Genomic DNA, 21,266 nt, shown 5'->3' with positions numbered 1-21,266 from the left:
TAGAGCTTGTGTTTAGGGCTCTGGATGTGTTTTCTACTTTCCTGCCAAAGGCGGTGCGTGTGAAACCCCAGCCTCTAAGGACAGACACCACCGCAGTGTGAGGCCATGGGTCTGTGGGTCTTGCGAGTGGATTTCTAGGCACACACAGGGCCTTTGTACAGCTCTCAGAGGTGACCACACCAGGAGATTTTTATTGCTGCTTTGGAAAAGGTTACTGGCTTCTCTGAAGTGGGTTTCTCCTTTTTCCCCCACACTCCTGGGTGACTGCAGTGAGCGTCAAAAAAGGAATATATATGTTGCTAACTTTTGAGCGTATTTTCATGAGTCCCAGTTGGTCAGAGGCAAACTCTGGGGAGAACTGTTGGCTACATGGAACTCTGAAGTACCAAGGCCAGCAATTAGTGAGCTCACGCTTGCCCCAGACTCTTCTTGGCTGGGTTTGAGACACTCCCGTGACAGTTTCAGAGAATTTGCAATCTGCACGCAATCTAGTTGGGAACTGGTGTGTGTGTGTGTGTGTGTGTGTGTGTGTGTGTGTGTGTGTGTGTGTGTGCAGAAATTGAGGGGTGGCACCAAACTGAGTTTCCTAGAGGCAGCCTCATGGACCTGAAGAGGAACTAATGACCAAAGTCTGGAGGACCTCTGAGGTCATCAGTCACCTGATTGGCCTATTTTTTCTGGACACAATTCCTGTCCCCTGCTTTACATAGTGCTGTGTCTCTCCTGCAGATGCTACCCTGCACGTGAGACTCATGCACCGTTCTCCTTCGCTTTGGAACCTTGGCTCTCTGTGTTCTTGTTTTCCTTCTGCCTTGAATGTTTAGGGTCTGTTTTGACTTTCATGAATTCTTTAGCCTTTGTTTTGTTTTTTGAGACAGAGTTTCTCTGTGTAGCCTTGGCTGTCCTAGAACTTGTTCTATAGACCAGGTTGGCCTTGAACTCATAGAGATCCACCTGCTTCTGCCTCCCGAATGCTGGCATTAAAGGGGTGTGCCAGCATTGCCCGGCTCTTTAGTCTTTTATAATCAGTGAGATGAAGTGAATCCTGGGGTAGAGTAGAGTTGGGGGCCGCTCTGGTTAGAAACCCAGTTCTTTGAATTATTGGCTGTGTGACTTTGGGCAAGTTACCAGACTTTTCTGAGACTTAGTCGCTTTCTATCAGGAAATGGAGTTTGGGCTACATTGGGTTTCTGCTTCTTGGGAGAATGGAAGGTGATGTTTGGAAGAAGCCAGAGTTCTGATACTTGCTAAGGGGCTACGATGGTAGCGCAGGAAGAGACGTCTCATGTTTATCAAGCCAGTGCCTACCCTGAATGCTGAGGCCTCAACAGAGTGAGCCTGTCTCTGCCTTCAAAGGGCAGATGGTGTGAAGGACTGGACAGGGGATCTTTAGCTAGAAGATGTAGGGAGAGGCCGGGCTAGTCATGTGATGGGGCTGTGAGAACACTGGGCCCAGAAGCCCTTTTGTGGGGGGGCGGGTGAATGGGCTTTTCAGAAGATGAGGTGTGTTAGGGTTGGTGGAGTTTGCCGGCCAAGTACAGGCAACACAGGCCAGAGTGCTTGCCTGAACACAAAGCCTGCAGCTCTGAGTGGCTTGGCCTGGCGGTTTCAAGCCATTCAGATTTTCCCTGGGGCTGAATCACAGTGTCCAGAGATGAGACAGGGCTGGGGTTGTAAAGAGAGATTGGGAAGGGCCAGGAAAGCCTTTCTCCAGCTTCTCATCCATCTTGGGGATGTCTGGATGGGAATCCAGGGTGAGCATCTTAGGGGAGCTAGAAAGGTGTGCTGGTCAGAGACTGGCCAGCAGCTCCTCAGGCTGGGACATTTCTGTAGGCTGTGTGTTTGTCCGCTGGGCATCTTCAGTGGTAGCCCAAGGGCCCCGGCAACTTTATGACCATATATTCTATAACTCTGGGTTCAGACCTGTTCTCCCAAGTGGGAAGCAATTGCCATGGTTTTCTGTGGAGACTTCTGGGAAGAGCTCGTGGAAGGCTCAGTGCTGCTGGGGAAATTGGTCCAGCCACAGAGGCCGAGGCTGGGTGGACGGATGGGAAGGGATGCTAAATAATTCACTGTAATGGAACAATTACAGCGAGGAGTGAGGACTGGAGACCGGCTGCCAAGACCTTGCAACAGTCACATCTTTGTAGGGCCAGGCTCGGGGGGACTCAGCCACGCTGGGCAAATGTTAACTTTCCCCCTTCCACTCAAGGATCTTGACTTTCAGGAGGATTTTTTTTTCTTAAACAGTGGTTTGCGCTAGAGTATCCAGGAGTATGACGAACAGGATTAGTTTGTGTGGACACTGCTCTGCCTCACTGCCCTGGCGCCTGTATTTTGGGCTTGCCACTGAGTGTCTCTTGTGGGTGCAGAGAGGGGAAGATGTCTGCTGAACCTTCCATCAGGTCATCCAAGGATGTGGGGGCAGGGCTCCTGGAAGGTCAGGATGCTGATTGTCATCTACCCCCAGGTCTGCCATATTCTGTCACTTGTCAGGCTGTGAGGCTTGCCATCTTGTCTGTGTCCCTGTGCCCTTTTGCTGGTCCATCTATCCTGCCCAAGGTCCATGGCTAGCCTGGGCTCCTCCCCTTAGGCTGCTTGATGGTCACAATCAGGGTTTGAGGAGTCCATTTAGAATCCATATGATGTTGGGATTGAGGCCGGGGCTGAAACCATATCTGTCATCAAGGCCTGGCTGGGTGAGCCACTGTGGGGTCCTAGAGCAGAGAAGTGCTTTGAGCAGCGGAGTTGGCCCTGGTGGGGGCTACAGAGACCCAGTAGTGGTCCTTCACCTGCAGGAGACCCTTTATATGTTGCCCATGTATAAAGGGATGACAGCTTTGCAGGACATATGCTGGGGTCCGGTGGCATGTGGCTGGTGTCCTACCTTCCCTTTGCCTGTGGGAATAATACCTGCTACTCCATAAGACCTTCCCAAAGATTCACTCATGATGTGTTTACAAAATGCTTCATAATTCAAACATTGGGTGCTAATACTGTGAGAGGCCCATGCTAAAGGCTAGAACATTCAGGTGGGCTTGGCCATCCTTCAGGCTGCTCTCCTGGGCTCCTGCCACTCAGAGCATGTGCTACTTGGGTGTCTTTTCTTTTGCCCCCTGCAGTTTGGATACAGGGAGAAGGGACTCCGCAGGGTGGGGGTCCTGATGGCGTGACTCTGGTCTCGCCTGTCTGGCATTTTGTGAGCCTTGCTCTGCCTCTTGGCAGCTGGGGTATCCTGTGGGGTTGCATTCCCTCATTCAACAGATAGCTGCTGTCTACTGAGCTCTCTGCGTTCTGCCGAGTGGAAGGAGAAACCGCCTGTCCCCAAGTTCCTGTCCAGCAGGGGATGGAGAAGATTGGCTGATAGGAGAATAAAGACATAATTGCAAATTGAGATAAGTGCTCAGGAGGAGCGCACTCCTTCAAATCCCCAGTTTCTTGCCCATAAAGTGAGGGTAATGATAGGACCTGCTTCAAAGGCTGGGCCAGAGGATTGAACTCGATAATAGGCAGCGAGGTGCTGTGTGCCTCACAGAGCCTGGCAGAAAGCAAGTGCCCAATAAATGGCACGATTATCATTGCTATTAATGTGACAGAGAGCTCCAGGGACATAAAAGGATTCTGAGACCACTCAGTGCTGGATCCCAGCAATACCTACCCTCTCTCTCACCAGTGGCTGGGAGTCCTGGATCACACCAGAATATGAGTATGCCTTCCTTCCTCGGTACTCCTTCTCAATGCTGTGCCAGGAGCTGGCCCATGCTGCCGGAGGCTGCAAGGCAGGAGCGTCTATGCTCTCTCGGGGCCTGTGTGGGGCGGTGGGGACAGGCAGCCCCCACGTTATCGGGAGCAGACGGGCAGGCGTTTGGCGGAGTTGCCGCCTCCAGTTCTGTGCCGGCATTAGCAGCTCGGCAGGGCTCTTGCTTAATGGGATTTTCTTCCCAAATGCTGTAATTATCGCCATACAAATACTTATTACCCAGAGCAGATGACGGCCGGGCCTTGGGCAGTAGCCAGGGAGCTGGGCTGTGCTGGGGGTGGAGAATTGGCTCCTGTTTTTGATGGAGCTTGCCACCCCCTCCTCTCTTTCTGGAACCCAGCCCGTGGCCAACAAACAGCTGTTGGGCACCTGCCGTGTGCATCACATCAAGAGGGGTCTGGGTATGGGCTGGCTCCTCTGGGAGCTTGCAGCGGGGTGGGAGAGAAAGAATAAGTATGCAAGGACATCTGTAGGGACAGGGAGCACAGCAGCTTCCAGCACAGGCAGGCATCAGGGTGACAATGGCCTCTTTGCATCCTGGCTCCATCAGCTGCCACCTGGGAGACCTTGGGCAGCTCAGCAGTGACTCGATTTGCTGGGACCAGTGATGACATTTTACTTGTAGCGCTGTAAAGTTGAAATGAAATCATCCAGATAAAGGGCTTGGTCTGCCACACAGCCTGTAGACAGTGTCCCATCAGTGCAGAGATGCGGGTGATTGATGGGAGGCACTTGGTGGTGACAGCGAGGGAGAGAGGGGGCAGGGCTGGAGCCGACTCAGGCTCTGGGTCTGGTTATGGGGGGAAGGGTAAGCACATTTGGGGACACAGAGGTGAGTGCCACGGATTTGGGTGGGGGGAGGAGGAGCAGATCCACCTGAAGAGTGAGGAATTTTGTGGGTGATCCTAGCAAAGCATCAGGTTAGCGGGATGGGAAAGAGGAGAAGCGGCCTGTGTGTGTGTGTGTGTGTGTGTGTGTGTGTGTGTGTGTGTGTGTGTCTGTGCGTGCACGCACATGTAATTGTGTCTAAAGCTTTTATTAAATTTTTGATAAGTCAATGATTTTAAAATAAATCAGCAGAGCTGTGCAAACACCACCCAAGTGCAATTTTAGATTGTTTTCATCACTCCCAAAGGGCCCTTGTGCTTACTATAGTTTTTCCATTTTGTTAGAAAAGTTTCAACAAAAGGGTTAGGAACTCCCGTGTCTCCTTTAATCAGACCCAGTTGTTCATGTTATTCTATTTCCTTTCTTAAATATCTCACTCCCACACTCAAGACACACATGCTCAAATACAGGTTTTGAGGCAGGATCTCACTTCGCAGCCCAGGCTGGCTTTGAACTTAGGATCCCACTATCTTACCCTCCCAAGGAACAAGGTGGCAGACATGCACCACTGCACCTGGCTTACGACCCCCACCCACTGAAGAATAGGCTGAAGGGGGCTGGAGAGATGGCTCAGTGGTCAAGAGCATTGGCTGTTCTTGCAGAGGTCGTGGGTTCAGTTCCCAGCACCCATACAACTGCCTGTAACATCAGTTCCATGGGATCTGACACCCTTGTCCAGAAATACATGCAAGCAAATCCCAATGCACATAAAACAAGAATAAATAAATCAATAAAAAGATTAAAAAAAAGAATAGACTGAAGGCTCTGAAAATTTTAAGTATCTGTATATTTTCTTTTATTTTTTTTGTTTTTTGAGACAGAATTTCTCTGTGTAACAGTACTGGCTGTCCTGGAACTCATTCTGTAGACCAGGCTGGCCTCGAACTCACTGAGATCCACCTGCCTCTGCCTCCTAAGTGCTGGGATTAAAGGTGTGCGCCACCACTGCCCGGCTGTATATTTCCTAAGAGCAATACATCTGCCAAAAATCAAAACATTCAACAGCACAACACTGTTATCTACTCTGTAACTCACGTTCAGTTTTCCTCAGCTGTTTCAGTAATGTCTTATCAACACTTAGACTCTGACCTAAGACCCCAGATAGCATTTAGAGGTTTTAAATGCTTTGACATGCTGAGGACTACAGTCCAGCTATCAGGCAGTATGTCTTTCAGTTGGCTTTATTCAATCGTTCCTTAGGGTTACATCCCGTTTTAACTAAAAATTCTAAATAAACTGTTTGCTTTTTGTGTCCTGTGAGGAGACACACAGTGTCAGTCTGTTCTGGCAATGGTGACTTTAGCTCTGATCCCTAGGTGCACAGATGTCAGGGTTCATCTGTTTTCTTCTGTGTTAAGTGATTTCTGGGAGACATTTTGAAGCTGTGTATATAACCTGTTCTTCAGAACGTTGTCTGGGGCTTCAGACCTAACGGCTGATTCCTGGTCGCATCTTTTCTTCACTGTTTGCTGGTAAGAAAGGATCTCCCTTTCTTCGTCATCTGTTTGTCTATTTGTAACAAACTTGTGTTATTATTTTATTTGTTGGATTCTAGTTCGTTACCGTTGCTATTTGATGCTGAGAGTATCTCAGATTTGGCTGGTGGACGCCCGTGCAAGCCCATCTGGTGTCCTGGTGACAGGCGCCTTTGAGCATCTGCCCCAGGGGTTTTGAGCTGAGAGGGGCAAGTATGAATGGTGTTTTCAGGAATTCTGCTGCCTTGCTTTGGTGTGTAGAATAATTGGAATGGTGTGGAAGGGCGGCATGGGCAGCAGGGAGAAAGTCGGTTATGTGATTTCTGTGCCTGGATTTTGTTGTTATGCTATAGTTTTACTCTTTTTTTCTTGGTTTTTGTTATAGTTTTATTCTTTAAAAAAAAAAAAGTCTTTTTTTCCCCAAAATGGTTTTAGTTGATTTAATTTATGCAATAGTTGAACGAATTAGAAATTCAGACAGTTCCCACATATGCTTCAACCAGCTTCCCCCATGCTAACTTCATAACCACAGTGCAGTTAGCCAATTGAGAAATTAGCGTAGTTACATTGTTAACCAAGTAATGGGCTTTTTCCTCCTTTTCACCCACAAATGGCCCCCTGGGTCCCAGGGGTCCACATTCTACTTAGCTACATCTCTCCTCAGTCTCCTTCAGTCTGGAGCAGGACTTTTGTCCTTTTTGGCTTTTCATAACATTGACTCTTTGGAAAGATCATTAGCTAGTTATTTTGTGCAAAGTTCGTGGATTTGGTTGTATAGTTCTCTATCTGTCTGTCTATCTGTCTAGTTTTTGAGACAGAGTTTACCATGTTTCTCTGGCTGGCCTGGAACTTACTATGTAGACCAGGTTGGCCTCAAACCCACAGAGATCACTTACCTCTGTCTCCTAAGTGCTGGGATTAAATGTGTGCATCATCATGCCTGGCTTGTTTAGTACTTTTCATAATTTGGTTGAGCCCGTGCATTTTTGGAAGGAATGTCACAGGGGCGATGTGTCCTCAGAGTGTCTTTCGGGCAGATGCATCCATGTGGCTTGTTGCTGGCTAACCCGCATCTTCGGGTTAAGACGATATCTACTAGAGTCCTCAAATGTAAAGTGACTTTCCGTTTTCAGGTGGTAAGTAGCAGGTGTGATACTTTGAGAACATGCAGTGTCCTGTGTTTCCATAAAGTGTCAGCTATTAATTTTAGCATTGATTGATGAATCTTATCTTCAATAATTATTGTCTAATTGTTGTTTTCTGTTTCCCCAATCCTATATCTCTTAATTAAATTCTTTTGGAAGGAAGAGAATTATAATATGCCCCCCTTTTTTGAGACAGGGTCTCATTATGTAGTTGTATCCTAGAACTTGCTATGTAGTCCAGGCTGTCTTCAATTTCACAGTGTTCCTACCTCGGGCTCCTGAATGCTGGGATTATAGGCAAGCCCCACCTGATGCCTGGCTGGACCTCCTTAACAGAGTGGCCTGTCTGGGGGATACCTTAGTTAGTTAGTTAGTTAGTTTTTTTTTTTAACTTTCCCAAGTGCACACAGGCTGTGTGCCATGTATCATTGAGTACCATGGCATGGTACTAAAAAAAATGTGTTTAATCAGTTCTTTTTCTTTTGAAAATTCCACTCTTGATGAGACATTTCATGGGTTCTGATCTGTGCTTTAGAAAATAAGGCCATAAAGAGAGAGAGAGAGGGGAGAGAGAGAGAAGAGAGAAGAGAAGAAATAAGGTCATAGTGGCAAACTGAGTCACAGCCCACAGAGATGCCCATATCCATATCCCCAGGACATGCAACCTTACTACCTTACCACTAAACTTTGTAGATGGGATTAAACCAAAGATCATGCGACAGTGGGAGGTGGTCCTGGATCACCTGAGTGGGCTCAGCATTACCAAGGGTCCCTCTGTAAAGGAGCGAAGGCCAGGACAAGACATAGAAAATGTGGGGACCTAAGTGAGAAATTAGAGGTTGTTCAGGAAGAGTCCACAGCCAAGGCAGAGAGCCAGTAAGGAAGGGACAATCTCCTGAGGTGGCCAGAGGAAGTCAGCATTGAGTGAGACACATCGGACCCCAGAACTGTGAGGTGGTGGATTTGGGTGGTTTTGGCCACTAGGCGTGTGGTTATTTTTACAACTATGACAGATATCCTCAATCACCATAGAATTTCCACAGGGCTGAGGCTGTGCTTGGAGAGGGGCCCAGCCTGGGAGAGACCTGTGACTAAATACAGTCTAGCACAAAATTCACATTCCCAGGCTCATCCCAGATGTGCTGATTCTGTAGTCTTTGGCAAAGGCGATTTCAGGAGATTCAGATTTGGGGTGCACAGAACGAGATCTGGAAGCACTGCTTGCTGTTGGGGTCTCCTAATGAAGAAACTGTACCCTTTGAGGTCACAGGAGGACTGCCTCTAGTTCTAACCCACCCTGAGCGGATACAGGGGAAGAGCTGGCGGCAAGGAAAGTATGGTCCATGTGGGAGGAGCCATGTTCTGGGTGGGGAGCACGGCGTGGAGCTGCGGAGGAGGGTGAGGAGGGTAGGGCCACCAACCCTCTGAAAAAGAGGGTCAAGGCAAGCCGCTGGCACAGGAGGCCGAGATCTCTGCAGTCTAAGACTAACAGCTTCCTGGAAGAAGTGAAGGCAGGCAGGAGCAGACGGCAGGAGTGAGTGGGTGGGAAGTTTGGGGAGGAGAGGGCAGCGCAGAGGAAACCCAGGCAAGCAGTCCCGGAGAGTTGCTTGCTTGCTTGTTTTATAGCTACGGTGGGAGGAGGGCCGCTGAGGGATGGGGTTGGGGGAGGGCAGGCAGAAAGGTCAGAGAATAGGTCAGAGAAAGGTGGATGCGGAGACGTTACCTTGATGGTGCCTGTGGTCGCCATTTACAGCCCTCATGGCAGACTCGGGGCAAATATGCTTCACAGCGCCGTCTACACTCTTGTCTTACTCAGCGGTCCTGGGAGAAGTATTACTCTAACCAGTTTCACGGCGAGGCGGAGCCATCTGCAGCGGCGGGGATAGGGCAGCTGGCTGCTCAGTGGTTGGCTGCGAGTCCCCGAGTCACGAAGCTGTGAGATGTGTTTGTGTGGAGCTTTTAAATTTGACTGGAGCCTGCTGTTCTTCAGATGTTAATAAGGCCCGGCTCCTTTCACTCACTCAGCACTACAAAGCACCTGTCAGCGCTTAGCACGGGGGCCTTGAGGCCACCTGGTTACCCCGCTCCACCATTGATTCCTGCCTGTGAGCATTTGGGGTAGGCTCAAGTCACCAGCTGGCACAGGGAGGGGGCCAGAGGTGGAGGATGGCGAGGAGACTCCGTGGGAAGCAGGGAGGTGAGCTGCAGGTGGAGGTCAGCCTCAGGGAGTCGGGGACTGGGAAGCCTGGTGGCTCTTTGGGAGGTGTGCTTGTGTGGGAGCAGCTCCCAGCTCAGAGAAGGGGATTATTGCCTCAGTAATGAAGGGACCAGTTGAAGTTTGACTCTCGGAATAGAAAAGTACATGGAATTGGAATTGAGTTGGGTTCAATCCCTTCATTCTAACTGGGATTGCTACCATTAGAAAAAAAAATTCCCAGACAGAAGCTAACACCTGTTGGTGAGGACATCAAAGGAAGCAGCTGCTTGTGCAAAACAGGATGGCAATTTCTCAAAAAATTAAAAATAGGATTATTGGCTGGATGATGGTGGTGCATACCTTTAACCCCAGCATTCAGGAGGCAGAGGCAAGTGGGTCTCTGTGAGTTTGAAGCTAGCCTGGTCTATATAGCAAGTTCTAGGACAGCTAGAACTACATAGTGAGACCCTGTCTAAAAAAAAAAAAGGAATTACTGTATGTAGTGGTTTGAATGAGAATGTCCCCTGTACAGCTCACATAAGTCAACACTTGGTCCCCACTTGGTCGCACTGACTGGGGCCGAATCTTAAGAGGTGTAGCCTTCTGGGAGGAATTATGTCATTGGAAGTAGGCTTTGAGAGCTCAAAAACTCTATTTCTGGTTTGCCCTTTCTGCTTGGTGCTTGGGTTTAAGATGTGAGTCCGCAGCACCTAGTTCCTGCTGCTATGCCCGTTCCTTGACTGATGGAACTGTAAGACAAATAAACCCTTCTATGAGTAGCCTTGATCATGGTGTTTTATCATATCATAGAAAGCAAACTAACGTGCTGCATGATCCAGAAAAACTGAGAGCAGAGCCTTGAAGAGCTGTTTTGTACACTTACTTCCGTGTTCGTAGCAGCACTATTCCCAACGACCAAGGGCCAGTGGATGCACAAGTCGTAAGCACACACAAGCGACTATCATCCAGCCTCCAGTGGAAGGCAGTCCTCTACACACCGCAGCTGATGCTCTTGGAGGACCTTTGTGCCTGGCTCCTTGCTCCAGATGTGTTCTTTTGTTCACACCAGGCTCATCTAGGAGAAGAGAAGGCCCTGGGAGAGGGGAGGTTGTTGCCAAGGGGCACACACTGTACACGGAACAAATGGGATACGCCCATCTGTGGAATGCATACAGCAAGTGTGGCGGGGGTGGGATGCAGGAGGAGGGAGCAGGGAAACAGAGAAGCCGCTGAAGCCAGCACTCCTGGAAACATGTCAAGTTAGGGCAGATCCGCTCTGGCCTTCTAGAAAGCCCACTGAAACATGTGTGATGGGCTGTGTTAGACCCTGGAAGAGACAAGGAAAGCAAACAAATAAAAAAATCATCAAACCAGGCTGGACAGATGGCTAAGTGGTTAAGGTCAGCCTCAGGGAGTGCTGCTCTTCCAGAGGACCCAAGTTCAATTCCCAGCGCCCACATGGCAGCTCAGAACTGTTTATAACTCCAGTTCCAGGGGATCTGACACCCTCACAGAGACAAACATGCAGGTAAAACACCAAAGCACAAAAATAAAAAATGAATGCATATTAAAAAATTATCAGACCAATAAAAACAATTTGGCCTGTGTTCTCAGAAACTTCTAGTTTTGTGTGGGGGCTGTGACATCAGTTAGGACTCCTTCAAACCCCTGTAAAGCCATCCCTGATTTGGGCTGTGAAGGGAAAGTTGGAGCGAATTAGGCCAAAGGGGAGGCAGGACCTCCCAGGCAGGGAGGGTGTCAGGCTCAAAGTCTTTGCCACAGTGTCTAGTAGGACTGGGGGTTGGGAGCGCCTCAAGGCAGGCAACAGGGAGCTTATAATGCATGGGAAGGAGGTTTTGTCTTGATTCCAACGGTAATGGGGGTAAAGAGTAATTCCAGGACTTACACGAGGATCCGATTCACAGCTTGTAAAGACTCTGCTAGCTGTGGCTTTTCGATCAGAATAGAAAACCGGGGTGAATGTGGGGATCCATTGGCATCTCTGCAGGGAGCTGGCACAAGGGTGAAGGCCTGAGGTGGGCTTTGCAGGCAGCTAGAGCACTTTCAGGTGGCTTGCCAGGCTCCGCGGGCCTTGGGCAGTGCTGAGGAGGGTCATCCTTCCCTCTGCATTCCCGCCTGATGGCAGACCTTGACTCACCCCCGGGAAGATTCAAAGGGAAGAGCCAGGTACAGCATGCAACTCAGGGGGTCACATCATTCCTAGTGAGAGCTTCCTGTCTCCACTGCAGGCTTGGGCCACCATGGGAGTGTTCTGGTCCCCAGAGAACTGGAACAGCTGGAGCCCCAGGGTGGGTGGGACACTGGTGAGGAAGTACCGGCAGATTGAGACAGGTGAGCCTGGGCTGAGCCTCCTCAAGTCTCAGCGACCAAGGATCTCCCTTTGTATTTTCACAAACTCCCAGATACTGGCGAGCAGCCTTACTTCCCGAGAGGAGTCAATGACTCCTTCTGGTTTGGCTTTCCTCCACATAGCTTTGCTTTGGAGAATTTTCTCCAAAATCTTTTGTCACTGAGGTTTTTCTTTTGGCCTAGGGCCACATAGGAACCCGCTGAAGTGGGGACATTTGCCACCAGGGTGTGTCTTGGAAGAGGGAGCTGTAGGAGGTGTCTGCTCTGTGCTTCAGCCTGGGGTCTGAGATGTGAGCCGCTGGCTCCTTCTGCTTTGCTGGTGGTCAGCACCAGCCTGGCCTGGGGACCCACCTGCTGGGGAGCCATGATCCTCGAGGAAAACAACTGTAACACAGCAAGACAATCACAGCTGGTTATCCTTAGGTAGAGAGCGTGGGCGGTGGGCCGGCCGTTTGTTGTCCTTGGTGTTCAGAAATGTGAAATCATTTCAATCCCACCACACCGCTAGGAGGGGGGTGCTATTCATCATCCTCATTTTACAGATAGAGAAACTGAGGCACAGAGAATTTAAGGCCCATGCCTAAGGCCACAGAGCTAGTGTGGTGGGAGAAGAGGGACTGTTCCAGGGCCCGGGTTTTTCTCCACTAAGAACATGCTCAGCTGGGTGGGCTGGGAGCCTCCTGAGGCTGCTGCTTGGGCAGAGTTCTGGGTCTTACCACAGGACTCCAGAACACCCAAGTGACCTTAGCTCTGTCTAAGGTCTTCCTGCACTGGCTGAGGGCACAGGCTGAGGAGACAGGAGGAAGCCCAAACCTTCAGGTTTCATGGTGAAGGGGAAGACCTCTGGCCTGGTTCCAGCTTGGCCACACCATCTATTGGCTGTGCACATTGGGCAAGTCACTCTTCTGTTTTCTCATTAGCAGGTTGGTAAGGACAGACTCACTGCCAGGTGCCTGTGAGACGAAGAGGGCGCACAATTGGTCCCAAATAGAAACCTTGTAGGAACCAGGAAGGAGAAGTGGCGGGTATGGGCCTCAGTGGCAGTGTTGGGGAGCCCAGGTTAGCCTAGACCCTGAATTCTCTGAGCCCAGAGGCCGAGAAAGCTGCTGTTGCGGGCATAATACCTGCTGCTCTGACGGTAGTGGTCTTGGTGGGGTCCCAGAAGCGGGTTTTCTGGGAGAGGGTCTCCACGGCAACACTCTGAGACTACGTGTTGGAGGAATAGAGGCCCTGATGCTGTATTCTATCAAGAGGCCATGGTTGCCCTGCTGAGGCAAGGGCTTGATGACCTTGGGAAGGTCATGTCTCTGCTAAGGCCTGTATGATGTTTCTAAGTTGCAGCTGCCCTCAGACCTGGGAAAGAAAGGGGTTCACCCTAGAGAGGGGGGCACTAAGATCTGGCCACTGAGAGTCCTCACTCTAACTCAGTATGTGGGGCAGGCTGAGGCTGGGACATTTGTTCCCGGAAAGCACCAGCAGGGACTCTTGGGAAAGAGGCTGTGCTTGTGTTGATGTACGAGCCATAGTTCTTTTCCTTGCCTGGCCAGTCTCTTTTCACACGGTGATGGAGTGTTGGGTAGGAAGTGAGGAGGAGGAGCTGGTTGGAAGTGTGTGGCCCAGTGCGCCCCAGTGAAAGGGGAGACAGGTGTCAGACATAATCAGGAGTTCCTGCCTGCCAGTCCACTCCACCCGTGGGAGTTCTGTGCTCGGGGCTTCCCTAGTTCCATGTTGGCCCTGTCTCAGGCAGACAAGTCCTAGCGTTTGCCTTCCTGGGTTTTGTCAGCTACGCACTGGGAATATAGTCAGCTGTCTTCTAAAACGCCTGAGGAATCTTCCCGGAGCACTCGTGAAGTTACCTCAGCACTGTATAAGCACTGTATCCAAAGAAAACAGACTTGGGGATTTTCCCTACTGGTTATTCTTAGTGATATGTGGTTTTCATTTTTTCTTTCTTTTCCAGGAACTTGAAAAAAGTATTTACATGTCACTAATTTTTAATTTTTTAAAATTACTTTTAGTAAATTTTAGTAAAAAAATTTTTAGTAAAAATTTTTAAATGAAATAAATTGGATACTGTGTTGGCTTATAAAACTGAAAGTACAGAGAAGTCAGCTGAAAAGACACTGAAGTCTTTTTATTTCTTACTACTTATCAGTCATAGCTCTGACCATGTGGCCCCAGACTCAGTGCCCACTGTGCACAGACCTATGCATGCGTGTGAATGCACAGCCAGCACATAAGTGGCTTCCGTGGAATACAGGCTGTCTTGTCACCCCCTGCCACGTCTGTGCCACGGCAGCTCTCTGTCATCAGGCAGGTCTGTAGCTCACAGTGTGCGCTGAATTTTCTGGATGTGCTGAAATTCAAGCAAGCATTGGTTCTATGACTGACCATTTGAGTTCTATTAGTCACCTCTCTGTTGATGTGCATGACCTAGAGAGACCTACGGAAGAGTTTCTTTTGGCTTAGGAGTCGAGAGGGAGAGTCCGTAATGGGAGGGAAGGCATGGCAGCAGGTGGTTGGAGTAGGAAGATGAGAGATCACATCTCCATCCACGCGCAGAGAGGAGGTTGAAGGTGGGGTGAGGTTGTGAACCCTCAAAGCCCACCACCCCAGTAACATACTTCCTCCAGCAAGGCTGCATCTGCTAAAGGTTGCATAATCCCCCAAACAGTGCTACCCACTGAGAGTCATGTGCTCGTAAACCTGAGCCTATGGGACACATTCTCACTTCACTACAGTTGTTTTAACATTTTTGTCTCTATGAACCAACAAAGGTGTACCTTTATAACGAGAAAATGAAACTACCAAGACTACCTTGTGCTATGTATGGGGTTTGTGGCTGAAAGTTCCTTCATGATGGCTCAAAGGAAGGCTGACATGCTGCCATCAGTTAGCTGCCATCAGAGCCAGTTAGCAAGGGTTCCTGAAGATGGTCCCGGGGTTGGAAGAAAAGTTGTGTTGCAGAAGGTACAGATTGGTGGCCTTTCCAGGAGAGAATGCTTAGATTAATAAGATAAAGCCTTGGTGTTGATGAGAGCTCCTGTCATAGGAAGATGTTTCTCAGCAGTTAGAATGAGGAAGGGGTTTGCTCTGGGGCACTTGCCCATGGTCTGGAAACTTGGGACATCACTGAAGCCCCCTCCAATCCTATTATAAATAGGATGGAGACAGAAAGTCCCAGGCATAGAGTGATGAGTCAAATGAATTGCTGGCTTGTCAGCTTTGATTGACAGCCTGGGCCCTAGGGTCAGAAGATCATGGTTATGGGTTCTGTCACCTCTCAGCTGTTGTCCTTGGGAGTTCGCTCAGCACCTGAGAACTGTTCTTTCCTCATCTGTCAAATGGTCATAATGGCAACTCAGGTGAGCACCTAGGTTCCTGGGGCATGTGGAAGCAAACAACACACACAGTTCTTTGGGGAAGCAACTGTGGATCATTGTCTAGACCACATACCTCTCAATACACTCCAGGACAAAGTGTCTTGGACTTGGTTTGAACTCATGGCCATGACTTCTTTGTAAAGTTAAGGCATTCCTAAAGTATCTAGGTTGGCTCAATCCTGCAGTCCTGCTCATAATCCCAAGCTGTCTCTTGCCCATCAGCCATCAAAAAGTTCAAAACCAACACAATAACATTCAGGATCCAGACTCCTTGTGTATTTCCCATTGTTATGGGACTTTTTCTTTTTTATTATTTTACTTCTCTCTTTAAAGACTTTATTTTATTATTTTTTAAACTATTTCTTTCTATAACTGTCTATACACATTTTCTCTCTTTCTCCCTTCCTTCCTTCCTTTCTCTCTTTCTCTCTTTCTTTCTTTCACCTACACACATTGTAAAACACACTGGAACCTTTTTAGAGGATTTTTCCATCTGAACCTGCTCTACTGCGTATCTCTAGTCTTTTTTGACCACAGGAGCAAACTTTTGACTGCTAAGCTACACCTGGATCCTCCATGCTGCTCTTGGCTGGCTTGTGGCCTGTTTGGAGGTTTGACCTAGAACTGCATTCAACCGCCTTGCTATGGAATGTCGGTGCCCTGCACTGTGGCAGACATTTTTACTTAGTTTTTTGTTTCTATTTAGCATCAAAGAAGCTGTTTAAGTGCTCTGCTGTACAGCAGGGTTTCTTAAAGGAGCCATATTCTTCTTCTTCTTCTTTTTTTTTTTTTAATCTTTTCAGCTTTCTCAGGCCCCAGAGATATTTGAGCCTCATGTTGGTACACCAAAATGTAGTTGGTTGTTTTTGCTCTTTTGGGGAGCCCACCACCCAGCTCCCAAATAAATCACACACTGAGACTTATTCTAAATTATAAATGCTTGGCTTTAGCTTGTCTTGTTTCTTGCCAGCTTTTCTTAACTTTAAATTATCCCATCTATATTTTGTCTCTGGGCTTTTTTCTTTTCTTACTTCTGTATATCTTACTTTCACTCTTACTCCCTGGCTGGCTGTGTGGCTGTGTGGCTGTGTGGATGACCCCTAGTATTCTCCTCTCCTTGTTCTCTTGTTCTTTTTTCTTTTCCTCCCAGATTTCTCCTTCTCTTATTTCTCTTTGCCTGCCAGTCCCACCTATCCTTTTTCCTGACTCACTATTGACCATCTGGTTCTTTATTAGACCATCAGGTGTTTTAGACAGGCACAGTAACACAGCTTCACAGAGTTAAACAAATGCAACATAAAAGAATGCAACGCATCTTTGCATCATTAAACAAATGTTCCAGAGCATAAACAAATGTAACACATCTTAAAATAATATTCTACACATGTGTGTGTTGGGGTGGGGCATTTAGGTTGATGGAGAGCATGCAGGTGATGGTGACAGTGGTGGGGAAGAGGAGTCAGTGTGACTCCTGCCTCAAGGATGGATTAGATGCTGGAGGGATCTGAATGTGTGCTGCGGTGGAGTGCAAGAACTTTCTGGTACTGAAAATTTCTGCTAACTTGCCCTTTGGAGTGGCCTGACTTCCCGAGGCTGAGCAGGTCCTCTGGGAATTGCTGGATAGACTGAGAGAGCACTAGGAGGCTGGGTGGGAAAGGGCCACATGGCCTCTGACATGGGGGTCTGTGTCTAGCATGTCAATGAGGATGCAGACCAGGATCTGCTCTAGTTTCTGTAGGTGGGCCAAGGGAAGATGTGACCTTGGAAGGGAGGACAGGGCAGACACCCAGGGTGGTGTGAAAGGAGGGGCCACAGCATCAGTAGGTCTGGCCCCTGGGGCATCAGGCTCCTTGGCCATGCCCCCCTGCTAGCTGCCTCAGGAATGGCCTCATGGGTTCCTGTGTGAGTCCTTCACTGGCTCTTTGCTGTTTCTCTGCTTGCTTTCTCAGACACTATGTTTGCTTGGACCCACAGCCCCCAACCCTCAGACTGTCTCCCCTCTCCTCAGACTCGGGCTGACTCAGTGGGCTCTTCCTTGAGTTTGCTCCATGCCTCCTCCAGGCAGGCCTTCTTGTCTTGTGGTACTCAGCTCAAGTCTCACTTCTTCAGTGACCCTGAACTGCATGGCCCTTCCCTGCTTCTCCTGCCACCCATAATACTGAAGTGTCCCCAAGGGCAGCCATGGTCTTTACCTGTTTATGCTGGTCTGAATCCTATGAGACGGTCACAGTTGGTGCCCTTCATTTTATGGGTAGAGATTCTGAGGTTTGGCTAGGATGCCCCTGAATGCCCCAGCCATGGCCTATTTCCAGATTCTCTCCTCTGTGACTTACCGCTCTGTCTAGGCTGAGTCCCCAGAAGTGGAGTCATGTTTGAGGGTTTCTGCAGCCTCCAGCAGTGAGCCATGTTTACTGTTACTGCTGGAGGAATGTGGGCTACAGAGAGGCTTTGGCCTGTTGGACTTCTTGGCTGGGAGGGTGAGCAGCTTGAGCTGAGCCAGGTGCGGGGAGTCTGAGCTGAGCCCCAGGGGTCCAGAGCACCCATTTCACCAGTTCCTTTCCCCCTTTCTCTGCCAGAGAGCTCAATGGCAACAATATCACTCGGATCCATAAGAATGACTTCGCTGGGCTCAAGCAGCTTCGAGTGCTGTGAGTATGGGCTGCTGTTCTCCTCCCGATCTGCCTCTCTCCTCACCCCCAGCCTTGGCAGTTTGAGAGTTACAAGCTAGCTCAGGCCTTCTATTGTGGAGTCAGGAGCCTCCTGAGTGGGTGGAGGGGGTGATGGTGAGCGTCCTGACCCAGAGAGGCTATTGCCTCCTACATGGCTGGAAAGAATGGGGGATGGAGAAGGACTTGGGAGGGGCAGTCTTGGCCATTTCTCTCTCTGGGGCTGAGGGAAGAGCAGGTGGCATGGAGAGTCTATAGGTTTCTGCTTAGGTCAGCCTGCTCTGGTGGAACACCATGGGCAACCTAAACCACAGGTAGGCTTTGCTCAGGTTCTGGAGAATGAGGTGCTGGATCAATCCTGATCAGGCGTCTGTTCACTTCTGTGACCTCACATGGCCTAACTCTGTGAGCACACAGAGAGGACTCACTAATCCCTGGGTATCAGGGCCCACCCAGATTACCAAATCACTTTACCACTGTCCCTGACAGCCCTGCCTCCAAACACATCATACAGAGCATTGGAGTCAACATGTCAGATGGAGGGATGGAGAACACAGTGTTTCAGGTGGAGGGATGGAGAACACAGTGTTTCAGATGAGGGTGGAGAACACAGTGTTTCAGATGGAGGGTGGAGAACAGTGTTTCAGATGGAGGGTGGAGAACACAGTGTTTCAGATGGAGGGATGGAGAAGAGTGTTTCAGATGGAGGGATGGAGAAGAGTGTTTCAGATGGAGGGATGGAGAAGAGTGTTTCAGATGGAGGGATGGAGAAGAGTGTTTCAGATGGAGGGTGGAGAACACAGTGTTTCAGATGGAGGATGGAGAACACAGTGTTTCAGATGGAGGGATGGAGAACACAGTGTTTCAGATGGGGGAGGGATGGAGAACACAGTGTTTCAGGTGGAGGGTGGAGAACAGTGTTTCAGATGGAGGATGTAGAACACAGTGTTTCAGATGGGGGAGGGATGGAGAACACAGTGTTTCAGATGAGGGTGGGGAACACAGTGTTTCAGATGGAGGGATGGAGAACACAGTGTTTCAGATGGAGGGATGGAGAACACAGTGTTTCAGATGGAGGGGTGGAGAACACAGTGTTTCAGATGGAGGGATGGAGAACACAGTGTTTCAGATGGAGGGTGGAGAACAGTGTTTCAGATGGAGGGATGGAGAACAGTGTTTCAGATGGAGGGATGGAGAACAGTGTTTCAGATGGGGGCTGGAGAACACAGTGTTTCAGATGGAGGGATGGAGAACACAGTGTTTCAGATGGAGGGTGGAGAACACAGTGTTTCAGATGGGGGTGGAGAACACAGTGTTTCAGATGGAGGGATGGAGAACACAGTGTTTCAGATGGAGGGTGGAGAACACAGTGTTTCAGATGGGGGTGGAGAACACAGTGTTTCAGATGGAGGGATGGAGAACACAGTGCAGCCCACCATCTCCAGTGTTCTGCCTCAGAAGGACTCCTCAGCGAGGTCGCAGGCCCTTGTCAAGAGGGTCATGCGGGGGACAGAAGACAGATGGTGTAACTGTACTCAGGTGTCTGAGAGCGGAGATCCTGGAAGTGGCAGGCACAGCCCTGTTAAGCTGCAGGCCACCCATAGTGCCTGCCAGGCAGGGCAGAGTTGAGAGGCTTGCACTGGATCTCCACCCCTCCTTGCTCTGCTGATCTTGGGGAGCAGAGGCAGCCTTGGCACGCAGGCATCTGACCCTCCCACTTCAGTTAGATTTGGAGGCCCTGCCCCATCTGGCTGGCAGGAAACTCCCCACCACCACCACATGTGCAGAGTCCCTCACCTCCCACTCAGGATAGTACAAGGGTTCAGAATTGTACACTTCACAGTTCTGGGGATCTTTAGGGTGAGTGGGGGACTTTGTGGATTATCCATTTTGAGGTTGGGGGCAATGAGTTACTGGAGTCTTTGCTGCTCCAGAACTGACCCACATTGACCAAAACTTTCCTCTTCCCATTCTGGGGAGTCCTCCTCACTTCCTGGGACTCCTCCCACAGGCCTCTAGCAGAGAGAAAAGTATACTGCCCTGCCTCAACCCCTGTCTGAAGCCCATGCAGGGACATGCAACCCATCTGCTTGGGAGTGGAGAGGAGAGAACACAGGAGAAAAATTACCCCAATATCTCCAAAATGGTCACGCAGTGTCCCATCTCTTAGTGAAAAATGCTGCCCACCGATCAGATGCTCTGAAGCAGAGCATGTTGGGGGGTGAGATGCAGAGTCCCGTGGAGCCAGGTGGTTGGTTGGCCTGGGCACCCCACTCCTTTCTTCAGCAGATGGCCTAGGCGGAATATGGTGCAGACAGTGGGGGTGTTGTCTGGCAATTGTAGCATTCTTGCTTATGTGTGTGGGCTCTGCCCAGTTGGCATGGCTTTCCTCCACCATGCTGGCCATTTTCTCTTGCATTCATGCTCTGGGCCAAAGGACAGCATGTGCTCCAGAAACCTAGCACCTTCTTCAAGTACAACTGTGAGCACCCACATTGTGCCACTCTGCCAGACAGGGCTTGCTCTGGAACCTGAATGGGGGAATTTGGCAAGTTGTGATCACTTCAGCTGGAGTTAGGATCTACATGGGGCCTGGGAAAGGCTCTGGTCCCCCTTGTGAGGCCGCATTGCCCTGGCAAAGCTCACTGGGGTTCCCAGGAACACTTGTGTAGCATCCTGAAGCTGTTCTGTCTCTTTGCCTCCCAGGCAGCTGATGGAGAACCAGATTGGAGCCGTGGAACGCGGAGCTTTTGATGACATGAAGGAGTTGGAGCGGCTGTAAGTATAGGGTGTACGTAGGCTGGGGAGGGTTCTGGGGTTGCCAGAGAAGGCATCAGCAGGCCTATAGAAAGGCCTCAGGTCGGGGGAGGGCAGGTCCCAGCCTCACCCAGCCTGATAGAGCATTGTGAGATGCTAATCAAGAGAAAAATGGAAACCAACCTCCGTTCCCATCCACAGTGCACCCCTGCTGTTAGTCCCAGAACACGTGATGATGGCAAAAATTCACACAACTGGAATTCCTTCCACCCATCTTCCCTGAGGTGTGGCTTCCATTCATTGACTTTGGGTTCATAAAGGAGGTCACTGGTGTGCTGAGCAGAACTACCCGGGGAGTCCCCAGACCTGAGGCTTGCTACCACAGCCCAGCACGAGGAAGGGGAGGCGCGCCCAGAGTTTGCATGGCTTGCTCCTGAGTGGGGCTTTCAGTCTTGAAACAGGGTCTTGGTGAACTTCTTGTATTTCACATTGGTGACAATAAAAAGGAAAAGGACCTGGGGCGGGGGTGAAGATGGGGGGGCACTCCTCTCTTTATGGTGGTCAACCGCTTGGTCCTGCAAAACAATTTGGATGAAGATGTTGGGTGGGGGAGTCCCAAAGTTCA

At 49.8% G+C, this 21,266-nt stretch overlaps 1 protein-coding gene across 1 annotated transcript in view; it reads left to right on the top strand.

Moving 5' to 3' along the window:
- Window positions 1-21,266, top strand: part of Slit1 (slit guidance ligand 1) — a 155,234-nt gene that overhangs the window by 1,459 nt on the left and 132,509 nt on the right. Inside the window, exons 2-3 of the mRNA XM_028889415.1 lie at window positions 17,795-17,866; window positions 20,591-20,662. Coding sequence (XP_028745248.1) covers window positions 17,795-17,866; window positions 20,591-20,662 — 144 coding nt within the window. The remainder of the gene's footprint in view (window positions 1-17,794; window positions 17,867-20,590; window positions 20,663-21,266) is intronic.

Source organism: Peromyscus leucopus, chromosome 1 (assembly GCF_004664715.2).
Source record: "Peromyscus leucopus breed LL Stock chromosome 1, UCI_PerLeu_2.1, whole genome shotgun sequence".
Taxonomy (NCBI): Eukaryota; Metazoa; Chordata; class Mammalia; order Rodentia; family Cricetidae; genus Peromyscus; species Peromyscus leucopus.
The sequence above is the reverse complement of the archived record's forward strand: the minus strand, read 5'-3'. Positions and strand labels throughout refer to the sequence as shown.